The 10,984-nt window shown below is 44.7% G+C and overlaps 1 protein-coding gene across 1 annotated transcript in view; it reads left to right on the plus strand.

The window, feature by feature from the left end:
• FHDC1 (FH2 domain containing 1) overlaps positions 1-5,889 on the plus strand; it is a 36,763-nt gene extending 30,874 nt beyond the window's left edge. The window contains 1 exon segment of the mRNA XM_055797831.1: positions 1,997-5,889. Coding sequence (XP_055653806.1) covers positions 1,997-4,033 — 2,037 coding nt within the window. The 3' untranslated portion in view covers positions 4,034-5,889.
• Positions 5,890-10,984: the final 5,095 nt, after the last annotated feature.

Consider the following 10,984-nt stretch of genomic DNA (forward strand, 5'->3'; position numbering starts at 1 on the left):
TCATGCATATTTTTGTTCATATATGTTTGGGACTGGGAATTTAATTCATAGTCACACATTACAAGTGCAGGTTGGGACAGCTATTACTTGGAAGCCCAATGGGGATCTTCCCTCCTCTCTCTCTAGTAAGTAGTTACACTCTAAAAATGACAAATTAGTCTCTTACTTGCAAATGTTGAGAAGATCTGGTTACTGGCTGTTTTGTGGGGATGAACCTCTGTTCCTATGAAATTAGCAGAACAATTCGGAATAAAGATACAGTTTTGACAAATGAACGTGATGTGTGGACAGCACAGCTAGCAGTCTGAAAAGATAACTCATACCACAGTGGCCATGTGCACATACTTTAAATGTTTAAATATTTTTTGCAATTTTTTTAACATGTGTACGTGTGCTTAAAATTAGATTTTTTTCATTTGAATAAAATATCTTGAAATATATTTTGGGTGAGGTTAAAATGTTCTGTGTCTAATACAGAATATGATAATAATACCTGCAACTATTTTCAACAATTTCTATTTACAACGGGATATTTAAAGTTGAGCTTTTGCATTTGGCAAGAATTCATTCTGTAATTCCATACCTGTGAAAGAAAACTCCCTGCCACAGAAGTTTTTCCTGAAATGCAAGTGTTTTTTTCTTTTTCCTTTCTTAGCTGTTCAGGTTTCTTAGGTCTAATGCATTTTATCTTTCAGAGCTCAGCGTAGTCTCAAATGCACTTTAAGAGGTGTAGATTAACCCATTCATCAAAAAGAGCTTCAGCATTCAGCTTTTGTTTACTGAAAGCTTTCAGGCAACTTTTTCTAGCTGTGCAGCTCTTCTGTTGTCACAACAATGGGAAGATCAAACTAGACAGTGCTTCAGACAAATATAGGTGTGTTTTTTTTAAAACAATGTGTTACTGCTCCAAACAGATTTAACAATATGCTGGGAAATTATGTAAATTGTTAATCCTCTGTCAAGACTAGCCTCCCCCTTCTTTCTCTTGCCACAGCCATACTGGCTCTAGAAGACCAGGTTTTCCATTTCAGAAAATAACCTAGAAAGTTCAACCAGAGGTTCAGCTAGATTAAATCGGAAGCCTGCAGGTGACAGTTAAAATGATATTCACAGTAATCCACTGCTAATGATTTTAGTAACGAGGTGTTACTGTGTTGTCTTTCAAACGCAAGCTACCTCTTCTATGGCTTCCTGAAGAAAAACTCCTCAGCCTAGCTGCCAAAATCTCCAGCTTGCCCTGGGCAACTTCTGTGCAAATAGTTGCCAGTTTTTGAAGCCAAGGGTGAATGCAAGATCCAAAACTGGAATGAGGCATTGATTAATGGTCCTTGAGTGGTGTCAGCTGATGTCTAAGTAATGATCAAGAGGCATTCTCTTAACTCGTCTGTTTTCTTTCGTATGCAATTAAGCGTTGTCTTTTCACAAAATTTTCAGTCCCAGGTAAGTAGAACCCTGTAGAAACTGAAGAACAATGGCTGAGGAGCCATTGCAGTTGTTAGAAGGGAGGATGGAAGGAACACATAGGGTGTGTGCTCATCAGAGAAGTGCGTCTTAAAATATGAGTGTAATGATCAGGTAGACATTTACTCACCTGATTAAAACGGCCAGCTTTAAACTCGGTGGGGACTCGAAGCTCTCCATCTTAACAGCCGGAACTCTTTGGCCGGACTTGACACCTGCTTGGCTTTGATATGTCACATTCTTGGTCTCTGCAGGGACTTGTGCATTTTTTTCTTACGCTGACCAGACTGATGTGTTGCCAGCATTAGCTGTGCAGGGAGCTGCTCTCCATAGGGTTAATGGTTGCAAGCGGGGGTTGCCATGGTGATTTCTTGTGTGTATGTATTGGGGGGGGGGGGGGAGGGGGCGCAGAGAGTGGTAGCAGTAGGAGCTAATTTTGAAGGGAGGAAATAAAGGGAAAGATAAAGGAGTGTGACTGGTTTTTGTGCATAGGACACTGTCCTCTGAGGCATGTATTTATGCTTTTCCTCATCAGGAAAATAGGGAACGAGAGATCCAGGAACTTCATAGTCTGCAAAGGCGGAAGGAGCTGGAGGAAAAGCGTCGATCCTGGGCAGCTGGAGAGCTTGGGAGCTTTGGGCGGAGCAGCAGTGAAAATGACGTGGAGATGCTGGCCAAAAAGGGACTTGAAGAATTCCTTCCCTTCTTGCAGCAGAGACCTCAAAGCCCTTTGTACAGAAACCCCAATTCTAGACGCTCTCGACTTTCTTTGGGGATAACTGCAGACAGAGAGTTGCAGAGTTTCCTGGAAATCTCCAAAGATGAGGATCCAAACAAGTTTAACAGCCTTCCCCGTGCAAATGCCCGACAAGCAAGACCAAACGTAGCGTGGACTGAATCCAAAGAAACGAGAGATCTCAACTTAAATACCTTGCACATACACCAACAGTCTGAAACCAAAGTAGAAGGTGGTGGCCTCCTGCAGATGCCTCCAGCTCAAGTCAGTCACTTCAGTGGCTCAGCCAGTCCTGGTGCCCATTACTTGCAGAGAAGCACCGACTACAACATGCACACTTCCAACGTGTCCTGCGAGGAGTCCACAGATATAAATGCTCTGGCCCTTGCAATTGAGGAGCGTGAACTTGTTAAAGGATTACGTAAGTTTGATATTCAAGGAGCAAAGCCTGCAGAGGATGCACCTTTGATATATTTAGAGGATGCTGGTGGACCAGACTTGGAGACTCTAGATGATATAAGCTTTCATTCCCTTAGCACTGGCGATGATGACCTGCCTCCAGCTTGCAGAAGTTCCAGAGAGGCCAACGACCATAAAGCCAAGGCAGTGGGTTGCAAGAGTGAAGCTTCAGAACCCAGCAGTAGCAGCCCTGTGTCTATGGATACAAGTGTTTCGGGAAGTAGGGAAGACGGGCCGATGTTCTACGTGTCAGATACGACGACTGACTGTTCTTTGACGTTGGACTCTGAAGAGGGAAATGATTTTAAGTCAGCAGGCAATGAAGTAAGAAGCGAGGCTGGTAAAGCACGCTTTTCTGGGAATAGTGCTCAGTACAGTGCTAGAACGTTCTTCTCAAACCTGAATTCTGCTTCAGCCAAGGATCTGTCTCTTCACACTTCTGCAAACAGTAAGGATGATGCCAATAGCAAGCCCACCCTTCCTAAAGAAAAGCCTGTAAAAAATAAAGACCCAGCAGGACCAAAGAGAAACTCTCTAAAAGATAGGTCTCCAAGCTCCACAAAATCCAGCGGCACTCGCCCTAGCCATACAGCTCCTTCCAGACCTGTAAGAACTTTGAATGCCTCTGAGAATGAAAGTATGAGGAAAGTGGTGCCTATTTCTCGGTCAAACAGAGCACCGAGCAGCATGAAAAAGCCAGAAGCCAAGCCAGCGCTTCGTGAAGCCAGCACGGTGGAAAGCCGGCTGTCTCATCGCAGCTCTGTCAGAGGCACAACAGACACGCTGCCAAGAAGTCCTTACAGGCATAGCATGTCGGTAGAAGAGCCAAAGTTACAAAGGGGCACTGTCACCTCGAGCAGTGCTCATTTTGAGAGGGACAGAGTCTCTCTCAAGAAGCCAAGCTCTAAACCTGTTAGGAGTAATGTCAAATCAAAGACAGATGAAATGAAGATGTGTCGCTCCAGTGTAAAACCCCAGACCCCTACAGATGACACCAAGGTTGCCACAGTCACTGTTCCCAAAACACCATCCGCTGTCCCAAACTTTGCGAGGAATACAGTGGCTTCTTCTTCAAAGCGTGCAAAAGTAGATCTATCCTGCTCATCCAAACCTCCAACCATCACAAGGTCTATGTCCCAGAGGCTGCCTAAAGCAAAGCCCGTGGCAACCTCTGATGATCTGAGTCCAAAGGAGAACAGTGTGAGTACCTTAAAGAGAGCAAGTAGTGCCAGAGTGGTTGGGAGAAGCATCCTGCAGGGAGAAGCTGTCAGCACAGCTGCACCGAAGGAGCAGGGAACAGCGGAGAAGGCCTCTCTCAAACTGAAAGATGCAAACCGGACCACGTTTGGTAAAATACTGAAGCCATTACTGAAGTAAGGGGGAGGGGTTTTTGACTCTTGGAATGTGAACGCTTCTTCAAGCACTGGATGTCTGTGTCATGAAACTCCTCAAAACAGTAACATTGCCGATAAGCAGCATCATGTGCTAGTTAAAGTACGGCACACCGTTGGAAAAGGGCAAGTTCTGGTCTAAATCCTTTTTTGTGAATTTGAATGTATTTGAAGCTACTGTGATGGAATGTGAGCGTAACAGCAAGTCTTGTGTATTTGTCATACAGAAGGTCACCAAAAGCCAAAAAGTTAAACTACAAGATGAAACACGTGACAGAAAACATGGATAAAGGCCAGTTTTTGTGTACATAAGATTCTTCCCGAGACAGTAAGATTCTTCCTAAGACAGCCTTTGTGCTGGTCGGTTCCTTATTTGATGTCAAAGTGAATCCTGTGGAACAGTACTGAAAATGACCTTAGGTGATTGTGCTTTCCGTTGCTTTCGATTCCTTGGATTCAGGAGCTCTTTTTGCCTGTTCTGAAGTCCATTGCTGGCAATTGGACAGACTGGGAACGGCTGGCCAAGAAACAGCAAAACGAGAGGTTTGCCGTTTGTGGCTGTCTTTAACCTCACTGAAGAATTTCTAGCATGTTTTATGAATGTATATGTGTGTCTGGAGAAGGCTTTCTGCTGGGCAGGAGGCTTGTTCTCCAAGAATGTGGCAGCATTGTCTTGCATGCATACGTAGATACGGCTGGTGCTGCATCGAGTAGCACAGCTGGAGGCTGTGCCTGTTGGAATGGCCATCTGTAACCATTGGGATGATGACTACTGACTTGTTTCAGTCACAAGCAAACTTACCAGCTTTTGGCCATACAGAAGTGCCATATATTTATGATACATATCAAGGATGTTTGCAGTTCAACTCTTGAAGGCTGCGATGTAGTGCCGAGCACTTTCATACCATTCCATGTTTCCACTGGTTTATCTACTACCAAATTACTTGAATGTTGCAATGGCTCTGATTGAGCCATTAGTTTCCCTGCCACCGCCGCCTCCTCTCCCTCTCCTTGTCAACACGAATATTTAGCATGAAACACACAGCTTACGCATGACAATGTTTTTTAGACTTCCTTGGTTGCTTCAAACGTGGTTTTTAATGTTTAAAGACTCTAAAAGATGAGTTAAACTAGTATTTGATAAGCTTTTTACAAAAGAAAAACACCTCTTTTCCTGCAGATACAAATTTTAACTCCTGTCAGACTAAGGTACAGAGAACGAGGGAAAACTTGTTCAGCATGCTGTACATCTTCCCAAGGGCAGTGTCTGTAGGTGGGGAAACTGATCACTGTTCTCCTAAGCGTCTCGTTCAAAAAGTTGCCTTCTTATTCACTTATGAATGAAGCCTCATTTAAGAATAAAATAAAAAAATAAAAGGAAAATCTCTTTGGACAAGTGGCATTGACTTACTAGCGGTAGATCTGTTTGTCTGCTCTATTCCTCAGTGCTGGGAGAGCGTAATTCAATGAGAATGAGCCCCATTTAATTGCTCACATGCTTCTCATGGGCTAGTATCAGGGACACTTTGTGTTTTGAATTTGGCAAGAGGCCTTTAGCTCTTGCCCTGCACCAGCAAATCTTGGTGCAGACATCATACCCAAACACTGTAAAGTATTGCACAGGGCCTCTTGTTTGAGTCTGTCCCACAGGGAGAATTTGTATAGCCCACTTTTCGGCAAGGGTAAGTTTTTGATTGAAACCCTATAAGCTTTTTGGATACAGCCTCCCTTGTGGGTTAGATACAGAATCATCCCCCTTGTTTGTATCTGTGTGTATGTATGCACATCTGCAAGAGCAGATGATTGACTTTTTTCCTTTAACAAAAAAAAAAAACAACAAAACCCAAAAAAATTTTATTGGTAGCAAGCTTGAAAAATAATTTAAATGTGTTTGGAAAATGTAAATAAATTTCTATAAATCTGTGTAAAAGAAAACTGAATGTATTTAATGGAACATTTATACATTTCGGAGTAACTCAGTAGCTTAATAAAGTTCCCGTTTACTGGGTATGGAGTTTGTACTTTCTCCTTCCTGTTACACTCTTGGCTTTGGTCCTGGAGATCTCAAGCAACTGGAGTCTGGGTGTTGGTGATGGTGGGAAGGTCCCAAAAGGAAAGTCGTTAAAGCAGAAATCCTGGCGTTTAAAATGCTAGGTTTGTTTTTATACTGAAACGTACATTTTAACTTTGGTTTCTGAGTATTTCTGAGGTGGGACTTTCTGCCCAGGTTTGGGTATGACATGGAAGGCATTAGGTGATAGACGCAGTGCTTTGTCTACACGTTGTATGTTGTGTCCAAGACAAACGTTCATGGCACTAACAAGTCTGGATCTGTCGCTATCTTCATGCCTTTTAGCTTAGCACACTTTATTGAGAAATCCTGGTTTACAGCTCCCACAGCTTTGGAAATAAAGAATAGCCTGTTTTGCAGGAGCAGGTGGTGACTTTTACACTGCAATTCCGAATTTTTCAATTTCGCCCCATTCTGCCATTATTTTTCCTTCTTCACTGCGTACAAAAGAACATCTATTCAGCACAAAAAAGTGAAAGCCAGCCAGCCTCCTTGTCCTCGGGGAGCACTTCCCCCCCTCTGCTATGGAAATGATTTTTGGACTGGAATTGCTGCTATTTGCAACCTTGTTTTAGCCCCCGACTTTTCTTGTTTGGTGAGTGTCTGTGCGGAGCGGCAAGCACCTGCTGCCTGCCCGTGCCGAGTGGAACCAACGTGGGAAAGCCCTTCACCAGCAAAAGGTGTGTCTCCAAACTTTATAGCTTTTTTTTAAAAAACTTCATTCTTATTTCAAAAGGGTTTATAATTACCAATTCATTATTTAAACTACCAGCTGTCAGAGACAGCGATGCCCTGTAGGTTTAGTTTGCCGCGTCATGCAATTTTCCCAAACGCGACCAGGCCACGGGGCTGACCCGGCTGCAGTCGCTTCTGAAGGAGAAACCGAGACCTTCTCTCCAGCTTCATTCTTCTGATGGTCAGCAAGGGTGTCTCCTGCCTGTGGTGGCAGTGAAGTGGGGGGAGCCCAGGGGGGCTGTGAGGGGATCTGGAACCGCGGAGCTGGTCGAGATGGAGAGATAAGGGAAAGAGCTGTGGGAGTAAGAGGTGCTGATTCATACTTGGAGGAATTTAATATTCACATCTCATGTGGGAACCGCATACAAATGAGGGGCTCGGTGCATCCCTCATTACAACAGCTCATTAAATTATCAAGAAAGACAGAAAGAGTTCCCATCACACCTCCCACAGTGTACAAGCCCGGACTATGTCATTCAAAATAACCCATCGGTATCTTTCTCATCTTGGGCTACGTCTGTGTGGACAGATGCAGACAGCCACGCGTTGGCTCCGACAGAGCCACTGCAGGCGTGCGGTGGGTTAGCTGGGCGCTGACCCCGGGTTCGCACAGCCTGGCTGTAATGGCTGGGCTGGGCTCGCCACCTCTGGCTCGCCATGTGCTGACCAGGCCACACCGCGTCCCCAGCGCTGCCGCAGAGCCCCGGCTGGCCACCCCCGCGAAGACCTGCCCTCCGAAAGCCGTCGCCGCTGCTGCGACACGTGAGAAGGCGATGCCTGCCAGAGGGGCCTGGCCTAACGCGGCTCCTTTCAGATCTGGCCGCTCAGTGTTTTCCATTAACTTGATACATGGTGTTTACATCCTACCGCTGCCAGTGCCAGAGATAACTGCCTTGGGAACAGCTCCCTACAGGTATTGTTAACAGCTGCTAAAAACAAAGGAGTTTGTTTTAGTCACATCACTATCTAAATAGCCAGAAGTACTTTTTTTTTTTTTTTTTTTTTTATTACTTCTAAGCCAATATTAAAAAATCTGTCATGTTCTTCCTGGCTGAAAGATGCATTCTGGAAATCCTGCATGCCGTTAAAGCTGGTGAGCAAATATTCTTGCAACCATAAAAGACACTGAGTTGAAGGACGTGTGAAGGTTCTTAGTGCAAGAAAATGTGTTTCTTTTCCCAACGTGTGATCGTGACCACCAGCAATCAACTGCTTGCACTTAGAGCTAATTGCTTCCAGCCAGCAGTTGTTCCTTGCCATATAATTGGATTCTGTGTCTTTTCAGGGTGAAGGCTGAGCTTGCAGGATAGGCGCTGCCTCAGCTAGCAACTTGCTCTGGTTACAAAAAAAAAAAAAAAAGAAAAGGAAAAAAAAACCAAAAAGGAAAATCTTATTAACCTCCAGCTGCTGCTGCCCTGCCTTTTAGCACTGAACCACTGGGGAGCATGGAGGGAACAGGCAACACAGGCACATGGACTTCAGGGGTGGCGTTGAGGGTGAGGTTTGCAGTGGTCAAGCAAATGCTCGGCATGGGCAGCCTTGTCTGCACGGGGGGGAGGGAGAGTTACACGTGTGTCTGAGACCGTTCATCCCATCTGAAGCAGAGGCTCTGGACAGACTCCCTTTGAATGGGGAGATGTGTCTTCTGCTTTTGATCAGGTCTGAACAATAGCTCCTTTTTTATCCTACTCCATCCTTGTTTATTGGGAAGAGGAGAAAAAAAAGGCAAAAAGCCTTTGATGCCTCTTTTGGGGTCAAGTGGAGGAAAGATATGAACTCTACCTACTTTTTTTTTTTTTTTTAACAATAGGACTTTGACTGTTAATTTAAAGCTGGTAGCTTCAAATAACTGCTGCTGCACAGGGGCACCAGATATTTTTAGTGGCTGCAGTGATCCAGCAACCCAAGAGGCATAAAAGCAAGAACGCTGTTCAGCTCCAGAACACATCCAAGTGACTGTGTCCTCTTTCCTCTGAAATACAAATCCTAGCAACTCAATACAGGCAATGTTCATTCAGGCACCTGAAAGGAGCTGGATAGAAAATGTTTGATTTCACTTCTAAGTAATCATTTACAATGAATTTTATTTCCCATTACTCTTCCATTTCATTGTCACTAAAAGGAACAAAGCTACCTTCAACAGAGAGCAGCAGAGCAGGGCAGGGGGGTGCAAACCCGCCACCCACAGCTGCATCGTTTCCCTGATGTGTTCTCCTTTCCCGTAGGGTTAGGGAAAGAAATGAATTGACTGACTATGTGTGATTTTGATAGTTTCTTCAAAAAGAGTAAGATTTGACATGTTTCTGGTGAGTTTCTTCAAAAAGAGTAAGATTTGGTATCTTTCTGGTGGGCTAGCACAAGTTCTGGGAAGGAAGTGAGTATATTTCTAAGATGGATACGTGCGCAGTAGGTGTTAGGAATTACTGAAGCCCAGTAACTGGTGTGCAGCCTATGGAAATGAGGGAAATGCGCATAACCGAAAATGTGATGACGACAAATGGGTAGGAACAATTGCAGACAAATTTTCAAAAGCCCTATGGGTCCTTGTGTCTCTATCATTATCGCCCTCACATTTCCCCGAGTGTCTGGTGTTTCTGGCAGGTCCAGGTGTAAACCACAGTCTCCAGCAGCAGTTGGGACTCCCCTGTGCTTCATTCCACTGAACCCCCGCAGAAAGCATCAGGCTGTGGACTGCTGGAGCTGCCTGAGTTCTGGAGCTGAAAATAGGACGTGTCGCTAGCTTCGTGCTTGGGTTTCTGGTGTTTCTCATGCAGCATTCTAAACTGAATCAGACATATTCCCTATGCAAATCTTTAATCTCCTTTTTTAGGATGAAAAATGGGTGTAAATGTGGTTTTGATTTTCCCCCACCCTTTTACAGCTGTATTTGCCCCTTTACATCTCATGACCACTTCCTCCCACTCCTGTTTCCCCTGTTACAATTTTCCATCCTCCTCTGTTAAAATTTCTAATCTCCACTAATAACTCATCCCTCTTCTTTATCTTCTTTTCATATGGCAGTCTTTCTGTACTCTTCTGTTCACTTCATCGTGCTTTCTCTGTTTCTGGACTCCAGTGGCTGTTCCGCTCCGTCGTTTGCTTTCTTCTTTCTGCCAATGCAAGCCTTTCCCCAAACGTCTCGTCTGCAAAATCTGCAAGCTGAGACTTTTTGCTGCCAGCTTCCAGTAAGATGTGGGAGTAGAGCAACAAAATGGACTCGGTTTTTAAGGTTTACGTGTCTGTATTTTGCAGCTTTGCCTTGTCACTGTGAACGAGTAGCTGGAGGAGGCTATTACCAAGCAGAAGTGCATCTGTGCATCTTTTCTATACGCACGTCGCTCACCCCCTACGCTGAGCAGCCTACGTGGGGGCAGGAGGGGAAGCTGAGAAGCTGAGTGCATGAGGTGATTGTGCAGAGGTGGGTGAGAAAAGTCTGTTCAAATAAAGGTGTGAGTAATTTAGCTTTGCGGTGTCTAAAAAGCCCTAATGAAAGAGTGTTGACGACAGCTTAAAAAGCCGTTTGGCGAAGCAGTTCCTAACCCTGCCCATAATCGTGGTACCACAAGCGAATGGATTTGTGCAGTCAGTTCAGGGCCATTTCCCTGCGCATCAGAGCAAAATAATTGTATTATTGTTTCTTAAATTAGCACGTAGCTTTTCATGGTGTGGGTTAAGGCTCCAACAGAATTTGGTTTTCTCTCATAGGGTAAAGACTGAGACTTTTTTACAATAAAGGACGGCACTCGGAAGCCCGAAGGTGGCTCTTGGAGGATAGGTACTCCATTTTCCTTCTGCGGGAAGTGACTAATCGCTGCATAAAGTGGAGAGCACTTGGAATGCACGCAGAGTGCATTTATATAGGCTATGCAGCGTTTATTGCTGCAATACTTGGTATTCATACACGTTCTTTCTAAAAAAAACCTGAATCCTGTCTAAGACAGCCATTCCTCCTAGGGGTTTATAGCCTAAGCCATTGAATAGCTGAGGTGAGAAGGCACCTCTGGAGGTCACCCAGCCCAGCCTCCTGCTCCAAGAAAGGCCAACTTCCCACATAGCTCACCTTGCTGAGGGCCATGGGGTGTTGTTCTTAGCACACAGTGGTTCTAAGAGGGAGGCATGTGATTTTGCTAC

Source organism: Falco peregrinus, chromosome 2 (genome assembly GCF_023634155.1).
Source record: "Falco peregrinus isolate bFalPer1 chromosome 2, bFalPer1.pri, whole genome shotgun sequence".
Lineage (NCBI taxonomy): Eukaryota > Metazoa > Chordata > Aves > Falconiformes > Falconidae > Falco > Falco peregrinus.